Source organism: Aspergillus pseudodeflectus (genome assembly GCF_044049435.1).
Source record: "Aspergillus pseudodeflectus strain CBS 756.74 chromosome Unknown BJX68scaffold_41, whole genome shotgun sequence".
In the NCBI taxonomy this organism is placed as follows: Eukaryota; Fungi; Ascomycota; class Eurotiomycetes; order Eurotiales; family Aspergillaceae; genus Aspergillus; species Aspergillus pseudodeflectus.
In genome coordinates this window covers 120,041-138,916 of record NW_027263817.1, presented here as the reverse complement: position 1 = coordinate 138,916, position 18,876 = coordinate 120,041, and the positions used below count along the sequence as shown (strand labels likewise).

At 53.5% G+C, this 18,876-nt stretch overlaps 7 protein-coding genes and 1 non-coding gene across 8 annotated transcripts; 4 read left to right on the top strand and 4 right to left on the bottom strand.

Moving 5' to 3' along the window:
• Positions 1 to 1,796: 1,796 nt before the first annotated feature.
• Positions 1,797 to 3,562, top strand: BJX68DRAFT_257122 (cytochrome P450; the record flags this gene model as incomplete). The annotated part of the gene is made up of 5 exons (XM_071043286.1): positions 1,797 to 2,007; positions 2,063 to 2,943; positions 2,977 to 3,091; positions 3,218 to 3,302; positions 3,388 to 3,562. 5 exons carry the CDS (start codon positions 1,797 to 1,799, stop codon positions 3,560 to 3,562), a joined length of 1,467 nt encoding a protein of 488 aa, XP_070896122.1.
• A 551-nt stretch (positions 3,563 to 4,113) lies between these two features.
• Positions 4,114 to 4,185, top strand: BJX68DRAFT_t128. The gene has a single exon. It is a non-coding gene; the product is annotated as a tRNA-Cys (tRNA).
• A 240-nt stretch (positions 4,186 to 4,425) lies between these two features.
• BJX68DRAFT_277779 (acyl-CoA dehydrogenase family protein) lies at positions 4,426 to 6,134 on the bottom strand (the record flags this gene model as incomplete). Its single annotated transcript, XM_071048392.1, has 6 exons — positions 5,677 to 6,134; positions 5,515 to 5,598; positions 5,216 to 5,446; positions 5,057 to 5,144; positions 4,682 to 4,985; positions 4,426 to 4,588 (listed from the first exon to the last, which is right to left on the bottom strand). Exons 1-6 carry the CDS (start codon positions 6,088 to 6,090, stop codon positions 4,426 to 4,428), a joined length of 1,284 nt encoding a protein of 427 aa, XP_070896121.1. The 5' UTR covers positions 6,091 to 6,134.
• A 555-nt stretch (positions 6,135 to 6,689) lies between these two features.
• On the top strand, positions 6,690 to 7,499 carry BJX68DRAFT_269656 (putative short-chain alcohol dehydrogenase; the record flags this gene model as incomplete). The annotated part of the gene is made up of 2 exons (XM_071046408.1): positions 6,690 to 7,046; positions 7,113 to 7,499. 2 exons carry the CDS (start codon positions 6,690 to 6,692, stop codon positions 7,497 to 7,499), a joined length of 744 nt encoding a protein of 247 aa, XP_070896120.1.
• BJX68DRAFT_277777 (uncharacterized protein) lies at positions 7,447 to 9,056 on the bottom strand. The gene is made up of 5 exons (XM_071048391.1): positions 8,880 to 9,056; positions 8,670 to 8,754; positions 8,380 to 8,621; positions 8,090 to 8,332; positions 7,447 to 7,983 (listed from the first exon to the last, which is right to left on the bottom strand). Exons 1-5 carry the CDS (start codon positions 8,970 to 8,972, stop codon positions 7,531 to 7,533), a joined length of 1,116 nt encoding a protein of 371 aa, XP_070896119.1. The 5' UTR covers positions 8,973 to 9,056; the 3' UTR covers positions 7,447 to 7,530.
• Positions 9,057 to 9,904: 848 nt separating this feature from the next.
• On the bottom strand, positions 9,905 to 10,767 carry BJX68DRAFT_242984 (uncharacterized protein). The gene is made up of 2 exons (XM_071041081.1): positions 10,561 to 10,767; positions 9,905 to 10,502 (listed from the first exon to the last, which is right to left on the bottom strand). The coding sequence occupies exons 1-2, from the start codon at positions 10,726 to 10,728 to the stop codon at positions 10,398 to 10,400; spliced, it is 273 nt and encodes a 90-aa protein (XP_070896118.1). The 5' UTR covers positions 10,729 to 10,767; the 3' UTR covers positions 9,905 to 10,397.
• BJX68DRAFT_242982 (uncharacterized protein) lies at positions 10,768 to 11,940 on the top strand. The gene is made up of 3 exons (XM_071041080.1): positions 10,768 to 11,173; positions 11,222 to 11,407; positions 11,457 to 11,940. The coding sequence occupies exons 1-3, from the start codon at positions 11,075 to 11,077 to the stop codon at positions 11,799 to 11,801; spliced, it is 630 nt and encodes a 209-aa protein (XP_070896117.1). The 5' UTR covers positions 10,768 to 11,074; the 3' UTR covers positions 11,802 to 11,940.
• Positions 11,941 to 15,188: 3,248 nt separating this feature from the next.
• BJX68DRAFT_277774 (major facilitator superfamily domain-containing protein) lies at positions 15,189 to 16,933 on the bottom strand (the record flags this gene model as incomplete). The annotated part of the gene is made up of 7 exons (XM_071048390.1): positions 15,189 to 15,512; positions 15,563 to 15,647; positions 15,695 to 16,371; positions 16,423 to 16,504; positions 16,559 to 16,634; positions 16,682 to 16,820; positions 16,877 to 16,933. The coding sequence occupies 7 exons, from the start codon at positions 16,931 to 16,933 to the stop codon at positions 15,189 to 15,191; spliced, it is 1,440 nt and encodes a 479-aa protein (XP_070896116.1).
• Between the last annotated feature and the right edge of the window lie 1,943 nt (positions 16,934 to 18,876).

The following is an 18,876-nucleotide window of genomic DNA, read 5'->3' as shown; positions in this document are numbered from 1 at the left end:
TGTAGCCATAGGGACCCAGAGGGGCAGGGATATCGCGACATAGCTGTCCCAGCGCCCACGTCGTTATTAGTGCATGGTTCCCAGGCTCCGTTGTCGTCTGTGTTTCTAGATGCCGCCTTGGACCCGGTCGAAAGTAGGACATTCATTGGAAAGGGTCCAGCACCGGCGTTAACTAATGCTGACGTATATTGCCCTGAGGAACGTGTTCGACATCTCGCGGATTGTCGCTGAGATATCGCTTCCCGAGAATCAACTCGTCGCTGAGGTTGGCCAGCAGCTCATAATTCAAGTCGTGTCAGTACCGGGCCGAGGTTCATCTGAAGGATGTGTCGCGGGCTGGGTGGTCTGGTAGAGGGGCCTAGGGTTCAGGTTTATTGTCAGGACCGCGAATCCAAATTCGACTGCACGCGAGAAATGTTCCAGTTTAATGGCCTATCTCAGGACCCCTCTGGAACCTAAGGCTCGAGCCAGGACTTGTCGCAGTCCCTAGGGAGGACTTGGCGTGTATGCCCCCACGCGACCATCCAATCCGGCAGCCGTGGCTTGAACCCACTGCTGAGACGGCGCGGCCCGAGCATCAGATGCGTGGGCGGCCGGGTAACGATTTGAAACCTTCCGTGCTCCAATCACATCCATCTGGTTTCCAAGTGAGCCGGTCAAGGACAACAGTAATGGGGTCCCAATTGGTCGGATCCTTCTCACCCCAAGAATATCGGAGTAGACACGTGGGGTCTTCGCCATGTCGATCTCAGACGGCGGGAACATCAAGGTTAGCAAAGCGGAGAGTGTCATTCAGGCTACGGTAGTCACAAGCCTATCCTGTGTAGACCTGCCCTGAACGAACACCACAGGACCTGATGGGGTGTGGTATCTTCCAGGACGAGCAATCGGAACATACATCACATCACCTAACCTGCCCGCGGCACCAACGCCGTTTCGCTCGAAGCTCCCGTCCGACGTCGTAGCAGCCGCAGGCCACGGGCGAACAGGTTTGCCTCCTCTTAGCTCACGCCGCCAAGCAAAGAACAAAAACAACAAAGTTTCACCCCCAACCAATCGAGCCAATTGAGAAGTGACGGTGATCGGGTCGATAGCTAACAGCCAATTATGGCTTAAGGGCCCGGATAGCGCCTTCGGTCTACCCTCATCACTTGACTCCACTAGCGGGGGAGTGCATGCAGCTCGGTGTATATCACAGCCTCTTAAGGCCCCGAGCACGAGTAGAAGCGAGATGTTCAGCTCGTGCCCATGAGTCGTATCTGGGCGGCCAAGCACTTTGAACTCTTGAATATCGTCTTGGGGAGGCGACGAGAGCCAAACGCTTAGGGGTCCCCTACTATGGTAAATCCATGGGAGAGGGATCCCTTAAAATCTTATAGCTGGAAATTTACTTCTTACCAAAGAACTCGAGACCGCGGTGGACATCACCTGCGGGACATCCCACCTTCCGACTCCACGTGTCTCGAGGGTGTATTAACCGAGCCTGGGATTTACAGGGATCATCCTTGGAATTCGAACATACCTGTTGCCGATTGATCACTTGCACCTGCATACCATCGTATCAGATCTTGCTCCGTGGGCGCACGGGCACCCTCAGTGACGCCTTTGTGAGCTGTGACCTCCCCCCTTCCGCGCTACGTCCTCCTACGTGGCAACCAGGGGGTGGGACGGTGGGTAGCCTTATCATCTTGAGGATGCTATAAATGGGGACGCAGCGGCCCGGTGCGTCAAAAACTTTCGTTCGTGCTCTACTGCACGTGGCTATCCCAGCGCAGAGTCTGCTCTCCGCCTGCAAGATGGGAGTACCACTCTTCTGGCTTGCCGTATCCGGCACGGCTGCACTTGTCTTGCTCGTATCCCGGACTATCTACCGCCTGTATTTCCACCCATTGAGCCATATCCCTGGACCGAAACTAGCCGCAGCCACGCATCTGTATGAGTTCTACTACGATGTCTGGCGGAGCGGGCGGTACCTCTTCGAGATCGAGAAGATGCATCGCCAATATGGTACGGTTTCCCCTCCTCCAACACGTTTGGCCCTGGTCTAAAACCTCCATCACAGGCCCTATCGTCCGCATAACCCCTCGTGAAATCCACATCAACGACCCCGAATTCTACGACGAGATCTACGCCCCCTCAAGCCGTCGCCGCGAAAAGGACCCTGCCCACGTCCCGCTCTACTCCGTTACAAAATCCATGATCGCAACGATAAACCACGACCATCATAGATTCCGCCGAAATATTCTAAACAACTTCTTCTCGAAGCGATCTGTCGTCGAGCTAACATCGATGATTCAGGAGCGCGTGCAGAAACTCATCCAGCGCTTGGAGGGGTTCTATCGTGCGAAAACACCGATGCAGGTTGATGATGCGTTTACGGCTCTGACGGCAGATATCATCACATATTACAGTTACGGTAAACTATGGGGATTCCTCGAAGACGAGAACTTTCGCAGCGATATCCGGCAGGCGTCGAGCGAGCTCAGCGCAATGGTTCACTTGAACCGCTTCTTCCCGTTCCTTGCGCCGATGCTGATGATGATCCCCGTGTGGCTGATCGGCCTTGTGAGTCCTGGTAAGGGGCGGTTGTTGAAATTCCAACGGTCGATTCTCGATACGACGATCCATTCGAGCCAAGCATCGGAAAAGGAGTCTGGCAAGAGTACGCGAACGATCGCGCATCGGCTTAGTGACCCGGCCCTACCGGCGGACGAGCGCAGTATCGCGAGGCAGGAGGAGGAGAGCCTGATTGTGTTGGCGGCGGGGACGGAGACGACAGGTAGAGTGCTCTCGCTGGCGGCTTACTACATTTATCAGGATCAGAATGTGCTACGGCGGTTGAGGGAGGAGGTCCAGACCGTTCTACCGACACCGGCGAGCACATGTGCACTGTCAGAGCTGGAGCAGCTCCCTTATCTGGTAAATCCACTCACCATTGCACACGTGCTGCGACAGCCACTGATTGATACTCTATAGAGTGCTGTAGTCAGCGAATCCCTCCGCGTCGCCAACCCAGTCATCGGTCGGACACCCCGCGTCGCGCCAGACGAAGCATTAAGATATAAGAACTACACGATCCCTCCTGGGGCATGTCCCTGTCTCATACCATAACTGTGGTCCTGCTGACTCGATATTGCATAGACGCCAATAAGCTCATCCTCCCTCTTCATCCACCGCAACGAGACAATCTTCCCGAATCCAACGCATTTCAACCCAGACCGGTGGCTGCAAGCTAAAGGTCAGCGGCTGGACCGCTACCTAACTTCCTTCACCAAGGGGAGTCGCGCGTGTCTGGGGATCAAGTACGTGCTTCCCGTTTTTTTTCCCTCCTACTGGATCATTATAGCCCTTACCCTGTGTATCTGTGCGGCTAATGTCAAAGCATAGTCTTGCCTACGCGGAGATGTACATGGCCCTCGCGCATCTTGTTCGCCGGATCGACCTCGAAATTGACAACACTCACCCTGAGGAAATGGAAGTAAAGCGGGATTTCTTTGTTTGGTATACCGAGCATGATGAGCCGCGTGTGCGGGCGCGAGTGGTGGGGATATTGGCAGATTAATCCCTGCCCAAATCATGACGCCGAGATAGACTCTACCCTTCGGTCTCAAGCGCATGCTGCTTCCACGGATGTCAAAGGAACTTGATATATGTAATCACGAGATACTAAAGCTTTGCTTTACATAGCGCTCTCAGTCGCCCCTCAACATCATTGGATATGTCCCAGTCGACGACTCCTGCTGGGGACGTTGTATATGCATCCCAACCCATTCTTTGTCAAGTGCGCTCCTGTTAGTTTCTGATCATGGATTTTCTTCTCCACGTACTCACACGGCCAGCTCGAGGGATATACATCAGTCAACGTAAACAGGGTCACTATATGATTCTGATTCTATCCCTTGTCTACCAACAATACGCCACGCCGAGAATACTCCTCATTCTCACAGGGCAAATGCTCACCTGCAGCTAACGCTCAATGGTGGTACATGATCCTCCTGCTCAGCACCATCTAGAGCGCATCCACAAGGTGCCGTGGCTTGTCTCCACAACAGTACCTACATAATCCCTGTAGTGGATTGCTGTGGCGTCGCACCTCGCCGTTTTTCACAACAAGCGTCAGTAGCTCAGTGGTAGAGCAACCGGCTGCAGTCCGGTAGGTCATGTGTTCAATCCACATTTGGCGCTTTCTTTTTTCCTCATTTTTCGAATGGCTACAGCCCGCGTACAGTACCTCTTTCGCCCTTTCCCAGGAGCATTACAAACATGTCCCTGGTCGAGCTAGCCCTATGCGATCTAAGATTCATGCATTTTGCGCCATTCTACTTAACACTCCCTCCCCGCCATCCTAGCCAGCGGTTTACTATTTCCTCCATGTTGTAACAGGCTAACAATACCATAATCCCGTCTCTCTATCTTTTCTTCTTCTTACTCCTCCCCGAAACTCGAAAACCACGGCTGATACCCATCGGCCGTGATAAGCTCCTGCAGGGCCCGCCGTCGCATACCCACATTCCCGCCGTCGAAAATCGGCAGGACGAGTGCCGTCGAGAGGAGATCGGAGAAGGGGAGGTCGGTGTTGTATGCGGAGCTGCACCCATGTCAGTATGAGGTTCCCATTGCGTGCATTGCGGAAAACAGTGTATGAAGGAAGAGCAGAGAGGCGTGGGGTGGAAAGACATACACGCCCACCGCATTAATCGCATCCAGAACCGACTGCACCGCCGCCTCGGAGCAATGCACCTTGGCCAGCAGCGCATGCTCGCGCCGCTGGGCATGTTCCCCCGGCCCCGAGATTAGAGCATGCGCAGCCTTCCATGTGAGGAACCTCGACGTCTCGGTGCGCATTTTGATGTTGATCAGTAGGTCTGCGACGGATTGCCGCTGGGAAATCGGGACTGTGCCCCCGCGCGTTGAGCGGGAGAAGGAGAGGGCGGCGTCGAATGCTGCGCGTTGGATTCCGATGCCCATTGCGCCGACGAGCATTGCTTTTTGGTGCAACGTTAGTCTGAGGATTTTCGTTCAGGGAAGTTGGAGGGGTTAGAGGTGGGCAATATACCAGAGATCTCAAAGGTATGCGTAACAATCGCAGCACCGGTGCCAGGGGCGCAGAGGAGATTCTTTGCTGGGAGGCGGAGGTTGTTGTACTAACTCGTCAGTCCCCTCTGTCCGTGCACCTAACCTCGCCTTCATTGCCCCGGGGGGTGGTAAAGCATACCCGAAGATGCGGCCCCGACGCAGCCTTATGCCCGGCCGTCTCAGGGTGGTTCAGAACCTGAAAGCTCTCCTCGCCATTCCGCCGGATATCCTCGCGCGTAACCAGGAGGATCATAATTAGCTCACTGGGTGTAGATGCCGTGGAGACGAGATCTTTGTCGACGCAGCGGCAGACGACGCACCCGAGATCTGCGCCGCGGAAGTCCCAGCCTGCGGAGTTTGTGGCCCAGATCTGGACTTGCAATCAGTCTTGAAGTTTTTTGGGCTGTGGAGATGGAAAGCTGGGAAGGCAAGAGGTACCTTTTCCCCGTTCAGCACCCACTCATCTCCTTCGCGATAGGCCGTTGTTTGGAGTCCCGGTGCACCGGGTTCGAGCCAGTTGGCCTATACTCGTCAACACAGCCCACCACCTCTCCTCCCCTTCCCCGACTAGACAGTCCCGGAGAGAGACAGCGAACATACCACACCCCCCGGCTCACTAAAAACCAAACTCGCCAGCGGCGCTCCCTGGCCACTCAAAAACGGCTGCAGAAACTCTGCCACTTCCGGTCGAAACGCCAAACACAACGGGGTAAGTCCCAGCCCCGTCCCGAAGATCGTCAAGCTCGCCGACGCCTCGACAGCGTAGAATTCCTCGACGAGGATAGCGGCCTCGATCAGACTGGTACTTGTTCCGCCCACGGGTGCTGGGATCTGTGCTTTGATTAGGCCCGCGCGCACGGCGGCTTCGTAGATTGGTTGTAGCGATTGGAAGCGCGCTTCGGGCGTGGAGAGGGACTCGTATGTCGATTTTGCGGGTTTCAGGTGTGTCGCTGCGAAGGTGCGTGCGGCAGTCCGCGCTGCTTGCTCGGATTCTGTGAGGTTGAAGGAGACCATTTTGCTTGCTATATTATTCTTTGTGGCTTCCTCGTTTCTGTCCGTCGAAATTCCAGCCCGTTGATGGGAGCAAAGTAGCGTCTCAGCGCAATACCCCTCGCTAATATACCCAGCGCATCAATCAGCCCCGCGGCCACGACGTCCCAAGCCTAGTTGCCGATCCGTTATACAACTGTCAAAACGACTGGGATCGGCCGCTAGCGTGCGAGATTCAGGCATCTTACTGGATCCTCACTGCCAAGTTGCCCCCCAAGCGGGGCCTACTCGTGGGCTGACAAGAACTGACGTGCGGGGTGCTCTCCACACTGCCGTGGATGATGAGGAGGTGAGGGACATTTCCAGTGGGCTGATGAGAAATCTAGATTTCTAATGGAATGAGGGTCCTCAGTGGGGGACTGAGGCTGAAGAATGGACCAGGGGCGGCCGCTAGCGTCATCCACATCTGTAGAGAGCCAGATCCATGGTACACTTTACCTCTCAATTCAGACAGGATGAGGCCTATAAAACGCGGTGAATATCCAATGCCCCTTTTACAAATCCATCCCCAATTCCCTTCCATTCCATCCCATTCCCCCGCAGCTCCCACGCAACGTTCCACAATGACAAATCCCTCACGACCACGCCTGCTCCTCCTCCTCGGCTCCGGCCCCGGAATCGGCGTCTCCGTCGCATCGCGCTTCGCCCGATCGCACTTCTCCGCCGTAGCCCTAATCGCACGGAACGCAGAGCAGCTATCCAAAGACCGCGCCGCGGTTCTGGCTGCTGCGGCGGATGCAGGTCGTCAGGTCGAGGTTCGCACGTGGCAAACCGACGTTTCTGATCTGGAGTTGTTGGAGAAGACCCTGCGCGAGGTGGAGGCGTTTGGAAGCGTCGAGTGTGTGTATTTCAATGCTGCGCGCGTAGCGCCCAGTCCGTTGTTGGAGTTTCCTGTGGAGGGGATCGAGGCGGATTTTCGGGTACGTTCAAATCCACGACTAAAGACGCGAGGAAGGACTTGAATGTACTGTACTGATTCAGCCCAGGTCTCCGCTCTCGCGCTCTATACAACAGCCCGCTGGGCGATGCCCCTCCTCCTCAAGAACAACTCACACCCCGAAGACTGGACCCCCGCATTCCTAGTCACAAGCAGCCTCCTCCCCGCGTCCCCGTTCCCCGACTGGTTCGCCCTCTCCATGACAAAAGCCGCGCAGGCGAATCTCGTCAAGTCGCTTGAAAAGGTTTTTTCGCCGCAGGGGATCCATGTTGGACTTGTCGTTGTGTGGGGCATCGTCTCGACGGACTCGGCAGGGTTGAATCCGGGACATATTGCGGAGCAGGCGTGGAAGCTTTATTCGCAGAAGAGAGAGGAGTGGACGAGCCAGATGACGATTTATGATGATGGACGGGTTCAGTGGGAGGATACGATTTAGTTTCAGCTCGTCTCGGTTCATTTCATTCATTTTATTTCCTGTGGACTTTGGCCGTCTTCGGCAGGATCTCAAATGTATCTTCCAACACGGAGCCCGGATACAGGACTTGTCCCAAGAGCAAGTAAAAGAGTATGCACCGCGCCTTCTTCCGCGCGCGCGGTGAGGGTAGTGCGCGGAACGCCTTGAGCGCATCAATCGCAGAAACCACCGGCCACACTTCGTACTCCATGCTGAGACCGTAGTCCTGCTGGAAATCCTGGACGGCTTTTAGTACGACAAACATGAACCCTTGCTCTGTGAGAAGAGGTGCACCCGTATTCAGGTCAAAGGCAGAGCTCCCCTCCAGCACAGCGATTAGACGATCCACGCATAGCTCGGCGCTGGGTCCGGACTTGGTCACCATCCAGAACGTCATGGTGATGAGGAACAGGGAAAGATACGAGGGGGCTTCGTCCATGAATCGTGTGACCCGCCGTTCATCCGGCTTTCAGGTAGAAGGCCAAGGTGCGATGTGCAAGTGCGGGCTCAATGCACGCCATATTCTTCAGCGGAAGTAATCCGGGGAGTGGAGATCCGGGGGTGGCAAAAACTGCAAATCCCGACGCCCCCATTACGGCTCGCAGTCGGTCGACGAATCGGTACAGCTGGCGCGCATCGTCCGGTTCCCCATCGGATTTCAGTGGAGTGCAGACTACATTCGGCATGACATGCGACATGCGGAGGGCTCGTTTTGACGCGGTTTTCAGACTCGCCTCGAGTCCGCCTCGTGCGCCGAGCGCCGCTTCGAATCCCTGTAGATGTGTGTTTGATGCAAAGGGGTCCATCAAGCGCGACTCTGTTATCCCAGCCATTATTATCCCGCCGAGGACGCGTCTGTGACTGCGCCGTTATTCTCACATATAGCATCATTCAATCTCCGGTATGCCTGGCCTTTTCGTCGCATCAGGGATACCTGTGTGTCGCCGCCGGTCCGGTCGTTGGTGAACAATCCATCCGCCGCGATGAGCATCCACCTCATGGTCAGATCGGAGCTGAGGGAGATTGGAAAGCTGACGTCACGCACGGGGTTGAAGATCGAGGCTATTTCTGTCCCGTACACCCTGCTGGGAACGTGGAGCAGATCTTCAGCTGTTAATGTGGCATTCACGTCGCTTGACGCAGGGAACTCACAGCTATGAAGCAAAGAGCGGTCCTCGGCGGACATTGCGTCTGGGAGTTGGAGAAACGGGTCAATTGCGGCTGTGATCTCACGTATCTCGAGATTGGACTGCTCGCGAGCTGTCCTCAGTATCGCCTCCTCCTCGATCACTCCAGGTAAATTCAGATCCTGGGCGGCTCTGGTTACACAGCTTTCAACAACTTTGATTTGTAGGAACATACCTTGCTCCGCTTGCGAGGTGCCGCGGAGAACCGCCATGAGATGACCGCGGGCCTCGAACTGTCTGCAGAATTGAAACTGTCCATTGCTGACATTGTCCGTGGTTACACATTAGTCTCGAATTCGATTCCCGAGGGTTTATCACGACCCCGAGGGCTGATGTTCCCTCATCAACAGTCTGCGGTCGGGTCTGGGCAGCTAAGCGGGATAAGTCTAGTAGCACCGTCCGTGTCGTGCGCAAAAATAGACTCGAAAGTAAAACACTCCCGCCGAGGCGCCAAGAAAAAGGAAGCAGGGCCCGGAAGGCCTCCGAATGAACCCTGCGAATGTGCAGTCTTCAGAGGGATGGCGCGATTTGCTCGTGAGAGGCCAGTGGCGACGAGCAGGATGCGGCACGACACCGCAATCGGCGATGCGAGTCCATACAATCGCGATCATTTGCTTGGGTGCAGGTCGCTGGCATCGATTAGGCCGTCGGTGCTGGCCAACGACAGAGCGCCGGGAGAGTCGACCAAAGCGGGAGTTGCGAACTGCGAAGCTGGGCAGCCGCACTCCGGGGTCTGGGTTTGGGTTGCGGGGTCTGATCGTATCGACTGTCCATGGTTTGATTGATCGCTTTCAGAGGTGCAGGCCGTGTCGCGATAATATATCCAGGGTAAGATAAGGGGCACCTTACTTCTCACTAAGATAGAACGCCTTATAATAGAGAGTTCCGTGGTTATGCTATTTATGGTTAAGGATAGTAGATCTTATATAAGTAATAATATTATTTTTCTCCTACAGTCTATTTAAGCCCTGAATTTATGGTAAAATAAGCTAACGTGGACGTTATGGAGGCATGGTTATGCATGGCTATAAATTAAAAAGTTGTGGTTTGTGGCAACCAAGGCACTTTGGCGGAGTGGTTAACGCGATGCCCTGCTATACTATAAACGGTTAGCTTGTCTAGGCATTTCCTTCGGGAGCGTGGTTAGTTGCCTTTCCTAAGAGGAATAGATGTTCATATTCTAACAGAACTAGAGTTCGAATCTCACAGGTGTCGATTCTTTTTTGTTTTCTTCTCATGCTATATTATATCTCTTTCAAAGCCCTGCTGCTACAGGTATTGTCTCTTGACGTGTCCGGTTCACCAGACAAGTCGAGCCTTTGGCCCGAATCGCCGAGCAAACCCCGCGGCAGGAATGCGAGTTGCGAGGCCTCGTCAGCGTGACAAGAAAACCACGCAAAGGCCGCAGATTGCACAAGGCTAACGGGGTCGGTCCAGTGTGGCTTCGACCGCCTGCGATTTCCCCAACGGCTCGAACTGCAGTTTGCAAATAATAGAACGCAGCCAAGCCTCGAACACTTTGTCCACCAATTCCATTCGGCCCTTGCGATTAAGAACGTGAGTAAGAGATGACCAAGCTTTCCCTGTTTTTGTCCGCCAGTCAGACGCCGAGTTTGGGCCGCAAGCGTACCCAATTTTAGTCGATCTTCAGGTCATCCTCGTGCCAACGTGGTCGAGATGATCAGGGTTTGATTCAAATGTCAGTTTTGCCATGTCGCAGCAAAGCATCAGGCCATGCCTTGCTTCCTGAGCCGATCACAAGGGAATAGAGAGGACAGGGTCGTACAATGACGAAGCGCTGTAGAAGCAAAGCGTTAGCGATGGCAAATCGACAGAAGATACCGCACAAACTCAACGGTAGATAGAATGTACTGAGACGATGAGAGCCAAACCGCACCCAGCAAGCGATTTCCCAAAGCGCGATGGTGACACGGGCCGGGCACTCGACAACAGCTCAATGACGGCAGCGGCGTCCAGCCCGGAAATGCTGTGCCGATGAGGAAGACAAGCGCCCGGCCAGGCATCCAGATTGATACCCTCGACTTTTCATTCTTCCCCTGCTGGACTTTATCAACAAAAAGCCTCAGCACGGGACAGCGGCACGTTGATTTGACAGGCCAATCGTGTGAAGCTCAAGTGGTGGACTGCGATGCGTAGCGCGACGCCACACAATTCCACACTCGGAATAGCGTCAATCCAGCCTTACAACAAGCACACACATGGCACGGGACAGCTCCTCTATATAATCTGGAGCAGCGCTCCGCTCATAACCCGTCACTCTCACTCCATCTTTATCTAGCCCTTCATCGCATCTCTATCTACTCTGCGCCCCTCTCCATCCCCATTCCACCTCATCTCTACCTCATCTTAATGCAGAGCACCATGAACTACTGGAACCCATTACCTCCCTGCCCTGGTTCTACCACCAGCGACAGTGATCGCTCACTCCTCTGGGCCTCTTCATCCAACGTATGCTTCTCTTCGTAACTGCCCGAGCAAGCGTACTAACTTGCATAGTTCACTCTGCCACAATGGCCTGACGGGGTACAATGCCCGAGTCCAGACAACTCCAGCAGCGACGAGCCATATCACCTAGCAGATGATCTGCTCGACTTTTCAGATTTCCGCACATCTGCTGGCGAGACACCTTCTAAATCACCAACTCCTACACCCAGCGATTTCCGTCCAGAGGACAAATCCAAGGTACGTTTCTCGCATTTGCGAATATACGGGCTTCGCTGACATCCCACAGCGAAGGAGAGAGCAGAATCGAAACGCCCAGCGCGCATATAGAGAGCGAAAAGAAAAGTACATCAAGAATCTGCTCAAGCACATCGAGGAGATGAACAAGAACCACGTTCGGCTCTCCGACTCGTACGAGTCGCTACGACAAGAAGCGCTGCGCCTGCAGGAGCAGGTGCAGGATCTCAAAGGCCAGCTGGAATTCTGGAGCAAGGCTCAGGTGGTGGTGGTGAAGTTTCCCGAAGAAGCGTTGGCAGGGGGGGCACCCGTCAACGGTCTGATGGCAGGCCCACAAAATGTAAATCAGTCGATCGACCCACTGTTGGGTTCGGATATTGCATATCCGACTATCTGATCGCCGGCTACGGGCCCATGACTGATGATTTTCTGGTTCGGTGGAGTTCTTATAGAGGCGTTGTGGCTTGCTCTGTGGCTGTTAGCTACCTTATTTAATGCGAGATGCAAAATATAATCAACCATATACGATTCAGAAACCTCCGCTAGTAGTATATGCAACTTACCAGCTCGATCACTACTGCAACTGAAAGGATCAGGGATGGGGACGGATGCGCAGATTACGCAAAGACCGGTACAGAAGAAGGCAGTTACGGAAAATCAAACGTCGTTCTCTAATTGTCATCGATAATACGCAGATGTAGCTGTCTCGAGAAGTCCCTCACAGTCCGTGCAACGAGCCAAGCCACCGAGAGTCCCTGATCAGCAGAACCGGGACACCGGCACGAACACGCCAAATCCTGGGCCTAGGCCGATCGCGAGATCCACGCAGTGCGGAACACGGGGTCTGCAGACCAGCCATTATCTTCTAGAAGACTTGGCCAGATTGAGTTTCGCGCCCATGAGGCGGGCCAGGACCCGGTCAGACGCGTAGCGGCGTAGGGCCATGCAAGATGGGCCATCGCTGCAAAAACCGACGTCATCAGATGCGCCGATGCTACGCATCGCTCTCGTTATCTGATTATCTCATCTTCCGCGTGTCACCAGCCACCAATTGCTGTATCGAGTAAGTCCCAACGCGCCGCGGTCAACCGTCCGCAGACCAGCGCGCGCCAATCCTGTGCTTGTAGAGACTGACTAATCGACATTGGGAACGTTCAAAATAGCTCGGTGCCGCGCTTGAGGTATCCCGAAGCCCGAATCCGCCCGGAATGGCCGTGCGCTGCGCAGGTGGTGCCCGGGAGCTCGACTAATCAGGCTCGGTACCCCCGGCTCGGTCCCTGGCGTCGGCGAAGCTCTGGGCGTGGCTGGGTAGATCGATCGACCGTTAGCAGGAGCGTGGGACCGATCGTAGAGTTCCCGGAACTGAGAGGATGGTTAGCACAACGGTCGCTGGTCCGCTTGAGGCCGCAGGAGCTCAAGTTGCATCGATTCGGCGTGGTACCGGCGAGCGGCTGGAACCGGTCGCTGGGAATTGTATTAGCAGGTCAGTCATCTAGCTCTCGATAATTTATCGTGATGAATGATGAATGATGAACGATGAACTGAAAGACACGAAACAGAGCGAGACACGGTGAAGGTCTAAGGCATTTGGCAGAGCTGAAGGTTGAAGAAGTGTGGACTCGTGTAAGGTGGAGCCAAGCCTTTGGTCGTGGTGGTGGGATGGTTGGTGATTGCTCAGCTGACGTAACCGCGGACTTATCTTGGTGATGCGGCCGCTTGCCGCCTCAAAGTTCAGGCAACCATCAACCTTAAGCCCCCTTCGGAGACAGGACGCCTAGAAAAGAAGCGAAACTAATAAAGGCAAATTCAAAATAGAACACCCTGGTAAATGTACCAAACTGAGTTCCACCTCACCCTGACAGGTAATCCCGTTTTGGGTAGCGCCAGTTTCCGTGTACAGATATATATCCTCCCGGGGTTCCGAGTTGAAGCGGGGGCTTGGCACTTTAGAGAAGCCCTGGACATTGCTCTCGATATGACCAATCACGTCCAGAGTTGGTATACCCTTTTTGGGTGTCCGTCTGCTCCTGCGGATTTTAGTCCCGGCAGAGCAAAAAGATCGCAATTTCGAGCTGCAGCATGTCGGACGTTATGCTGGAACAAGAAATAGCTACAAGCGCTATGATATGGCAGGAATCCTACTTTCCATGTTGGCAGCACCCGTCGTTACATCCGGTTGTCCTCTATGGGGACCATGCATCTCCGGCCAGCACACTGCGAAGTGCGGAGGGGGCCATGCGATCTTACTGCCAACAGGATCGAGACGTCGCTGTAGATTGGCAAGCCTTTTGCAGGCCAGATTACCGCAATGGCCCAAGTTAGTTAGTAATATCGGGCTTTATCAACCTGTGGGGTCCGGAAATACAGTCCTAATCGAGACGAGAATGTGATGATTTGGTGTTCATGATATGGGCCCACGACTGCAGTAGTTGATCATCAGGCAGGGGTTCATGTTTGACCGAGCTACTTTGAGAATTGCGCACCTGTGGATATTTACCTGCTTTGTCTTTTGGAGAGGGGCCAAACTCGGACTTGCTCCGCGACGAAGTTTGGGTAGAAGGGTTGCCCCGTGGAGCATAGTCTGTCTTCCACCGTGAATTGGAAAGGAGTTCCGCATCCCTGATTAGAGGTTCTTGCGGATATGAACGTACATCTTGCTTGTCGTTCTTGATTAACAACATGGCGGGCAGGTAAGTTGCACTTGGCCCTGGCCGTCCAAGCTTGTATGTCAATCACACTGCGCCAATGAAGTTGATAGGTGCTATAATTCTCCCGCAGGCTTACGGTGTTAATAGCATCATCATAGATTAGAATATATACCATGGAAAAGGTTCACTGCGCAGAAGAAGCCTTCATCATACCGAGTCAAGTATTATACCAGATCAACCTATTTCCCCCGACGTTCTGCTCAACACGATACTTTACAGATTTGATGCATCTTTACCATACCAGATAGTGAGTGGTACAATCGATGCTCTCTAATGACCCAGAGAGCTGATCCCCTGTTCTATAGCCTACATTACCAGAGTAGAGCGGAACCAGAATATCCACATACCATTAAGGACCCGCGTGAGTCATTAACAGTACTTCCCATAATTGTCCATCTAAGTACTGCTGTCTCACATGTCGCCAGGCAGGCCCTTGCTGGCGAGGTGAATTCTAGGCTGTCAATGAGATGGGAGACCACGGCCATTGCAGTGGGGATCTCAAATAGGGGCTTGGTAACACCCGGATTACAATCTGATATATGTCTAACAAGAGCTCTGGCTTGATGCAGCTCTTGACTTAAGCCTACTGGTGCAGGCGAGCAAACTGTTCATTGCCTTGTGGAGCGGAATCAGATGTCTCTCCCCGATCAGCATAGTACCGTAGATATCGACGGCGCGAGTTGTTTTTACCAGCTGTAGCCCTTCCTCATAAGAACATGAGTATATATACCGGGCTAAGAGAACCTGAGCCTCTGGGCAGACTGGGTGGAAGGATGAGCTCTCTCCTGTCCGTTTGCCATTCATTGGGTCGTTTCCATATTACTGGCGTGGCTAGTGCAGGCCTTTTTCTGCTCCTCATGTTGGGTGTAGAGCGGGTATGCTCCCATGTTTCAACCACGAGTCTGGTAAGATGCATAAACTCGGTAGTTTATGAAGAGGATAGTCCAGCTTTAAGGGAAGAGAGTTCCATAGAAGCTCTCAATACCATCGCCTACCTACGCTGTATGCGAAGAGAACAGCCAATCCGCAATCTCGGGGAGTGTAAATATCCTAGACTGCAAGACTAGTCTAGTAAGCTAATATGCATAAGCCCTCTCCCCCGCAGCCGTTCGCTTCCGATTCAAAAAGACATAGTATGTGTGCAAAACAACACACCCAACGCAAACGAACAGCAGCAACGCCGCATTCGTCCAGTGGCCCGTCGGATACCCACGATGCGCCTCGTTCGCCTTGTAAATCCAGACACCGACGATCTGTCCTGGTGCGCCGAACGTGACGTTGATTGCGATTGCTAGCCCGGCTGCGGCGGTGGAGTGCAGGTTTGACGAGAGCCAGCCGAGGAGTGGCGGGATGCAGGAGAAGGCGCCGCTTGAGGCGACGATGAGGCAGCCGTAGCGTTGCTAGACGTATTGTTAGTATTGAATTGATGGTAAGCATGGTGTGAACCTACTAGGTATGCATCTGCCGGGAGGACAGCGGACGCGAGGAAGCCCATTGCGCCGATGAAGGAGAAGATGGCGGAGTGGAGGCCGCGGCTGTTCAGTTTAGTGACTTGCCACCGTTAGACGATTGAGGGACGTACGCATTATGATAATCCGCCGACCAGGCTACAACAACGGTAACCACGTACGAGATCGCATAGGGCGGAACGGTCATTAACTGGGCCTTTAAATTCTGATAGCCCAGTCCGGCCGTGATCGACGGCGTGAAGAGCGACAGGCTCGAGTAGGGCGTGGAGATGCCAAAGTAGACCGCATAATGCAGGTACAGTCGCCAGTCCATCAGCACGGTCTTTGCGTCGGCCCACCTCATGGACTTTGCATCTCCCTTTGATCCCTCGACCTGTAAACGTCGAGTTGCCAACTCCTTCTCCTGGGCTGTCAACCACCTGGCTGACTCCGGATAGTCCGGGAGGAAAAACCACACAAGTATTGCGCACGCACAAGAGGGGGCCCCTTCAATCCAGAACAGCCAGCGCCACCCGGAGTGCCCGTGGGTTCCATTGAGGTATCCGACTCCGTATGCAATCGCGCCGCCAAATGCACCCGCGAGAGTGGCAGAGGCAAGGATCAACGCAACTCGCAGCGATCGCTCAGATGTACGGTACCAGAATGTGAGATAGTAGACGAGACCAGGAAAAAGACCCGCCTCGGAGACGCCGAGGAGGAACCGGATACCGGTCACCTGGGCGTAGTTCTTGGCACCACCGAGCCCGATCGTCGTCGCTCCCCAGGAGACCATGAGGAAGGCAATCCAGCGCTGTCTAGTTAGTAAATGGCTCCATCTCCGAGTAGATCATTAGGAGCATACACTGGGACGTAGTTTCTTGAGGAAGTAGTTGGAGGGGATGTCGAAGATACCGTATGCAATCAGAAACACCATGAGCGCGATACTGATGGCTTGTTAGCACGCACACCCTGGACATATATTCATAATGTTCGCCTACGTATACTCGTAGTTCGACATGCCGGTTTCCGTCAGTAGGTCATCGCCAGTGTCCACGTTCAAGACCTTCGCATTTCCTGGTTCCTTTAGCAAGCGGTGCATGATAAGTCAAGGGCTCCCGCACCTATGTTCGAGCGATCAAGATAACATAGCAAGTAGATGACCGCTGACAGCGGGACTATTCTCAAATCTTGTTTCCAGACGAGAGCGGCGACGGCGGCTGGATCGTACTCGTCCACTGCGCCGGCCTCAGCGTCGCGGTCCTAGCAAGGTCAGGGACGATGGATAGGGGCGATAGTGCACAAGGAGGCTACTCTACCTTCGGTTCAATATACTCCACATTTTCGTTCTCGGTCTTGACATGCTGCTGTGCCATCTTGGTGGATCGACACCCTCCGAAGGGTGGAGCAAAAAAAAACAAAAAAACAACAATAGATTTTCCCAGATGGCGGCAAATCTGGGGATTCTACTGTTTTATGGGAGACCAGATGGCATCTCTACATAGTAAAATCTACACGCGGGGGCGTACCGAGTTCGGGGTAAGCATCCGATACTGAAATACGACTCTAGACCCAATGTACATAGGTGGACAGTACTCGTATCTGGTAGTTGTGGTACGGCATTCCGGAAATCTCCGCCGGGATGTTGGAGTCTTCGGGCCAAGCACCGATAAGATCAGAGTCTATGTGCTACCGTTTTTGGTTTCCTACTAGATGCCCTGATATAACATGACCAAGTATTGATAACACTCACGTGTAGTGCAGCTAACCTCGACCACCGACAGTTCTCTACTCAGTCTTTCAGGCCTTCTCAGTATCAGTGGGCTTCAACTAGCTAGTTTAAGACTCTGTCCGTCATTGCCCAAGTGTAGTTGTCGAGGAGAATTCACTGCCGCTTGAGACAGTTCCCTGATTGAGGACTATCAACTCTCCTGATCTTGACAAGCGTAGAAATTACTTTCGAGTATTGCTCCGTCTGTTGCTACAAGCTCTGGTGGGGTCGTTTAGCTCTGTCTCTCGTACAATGTTTGGAAAAGATCGTATTGGTTCACTGCTTGGCTGGGACGCTGCATGAATTGATTAACTCTCCAAAGCATACCTGTCAGCGTTTGTACGTGGAATAATGACTGGATACGGTAATCTCCCTCGACATTCTGCCTAGCTTAGTCCGTAGATTTGTCCATGTAAACCTGGCAGTTGAGGCCATCCATCCAGAGCCCAATTGGTGCATAAATAAGACGCGATAGCCCCAAAATGCTACTCCGTGAACCTCATCGGCCCCCGGCGCCGAGCCCCGAACCCTTGATATATAGCATTCATATGGCCCTTGAAATAGGTTCTGGTTGGAAAGACCAAGGCAACCCATCTTCAAACAGTCGCATCCTTTTCTCGTTCCAGAGCTCTTTTATGTATCTCTAGGTGCTCCTCGTTGGCATTCTTGGGCGACACACCGATTACACGCCCACAGCACTCATGGTGTGCAACGCTCAAAGAAGATTATCTTGCGGATTACCTCCAATTAGGTTCAACCACTGCGCGCCGAGAAAGACAGTATCCGTCATTCTAGACATGATGTGCGCAGCTAGCACCAGAAATACAAACAGACAAGGAACACAACGGAGGCCTGTTAGCCATACCAACCCCATGCCACTGGGGGAAGCCAGTATAGAAGACAGGCCTTTCATCAGCCTAGTTTGCGTGTTATTTACTGGATTTTAGCATGATAACTACCGACGAGTATCTCATTAGCACAAACAACCATGGCAGTGGAAGGTAAATCCGTCATCCATACGTACAGACAAACCTTACTCACGACAAAACCTTCCTCCCTAGACTACACTTGCAGCACCTGTGGACGCAGCTCCGATGTGGCTATCTTATCCACCCAGGCATCCTGCTGGCACCCAACGCGAAGATTGCAGATATCGCGACGTGGAAGGGGTATGTCTGCGTCTTACTTATGCCATCCTTTCTTCCATCATTCACCCTCAGTCACTACATACCCCATTGCTAACAATCTAATCTCGTGATTACAGCATCCGGCAAATAACGACGTCGCTTTGTTTCCCTCAACCATGCAAATCAACAAATACAACATCACAGAGGCGCAGTTTTAGTCGCGCGAATGGCATCCACGGAACGCGAGCTTCTCTACGCAGGATATTCTCGCACTTATAGCGCCCGAGTCACGGGGGAAGTATGACCCCATCTGTGTGCGGTATCTTGAGCCGGTTGCGAGGGATACTGAACAGAGGGCGCTCCTTCTCCAACTTGGTGGCTATGTTGAGTATGCCAGCGGTAATTGGATTGCCACAATGGA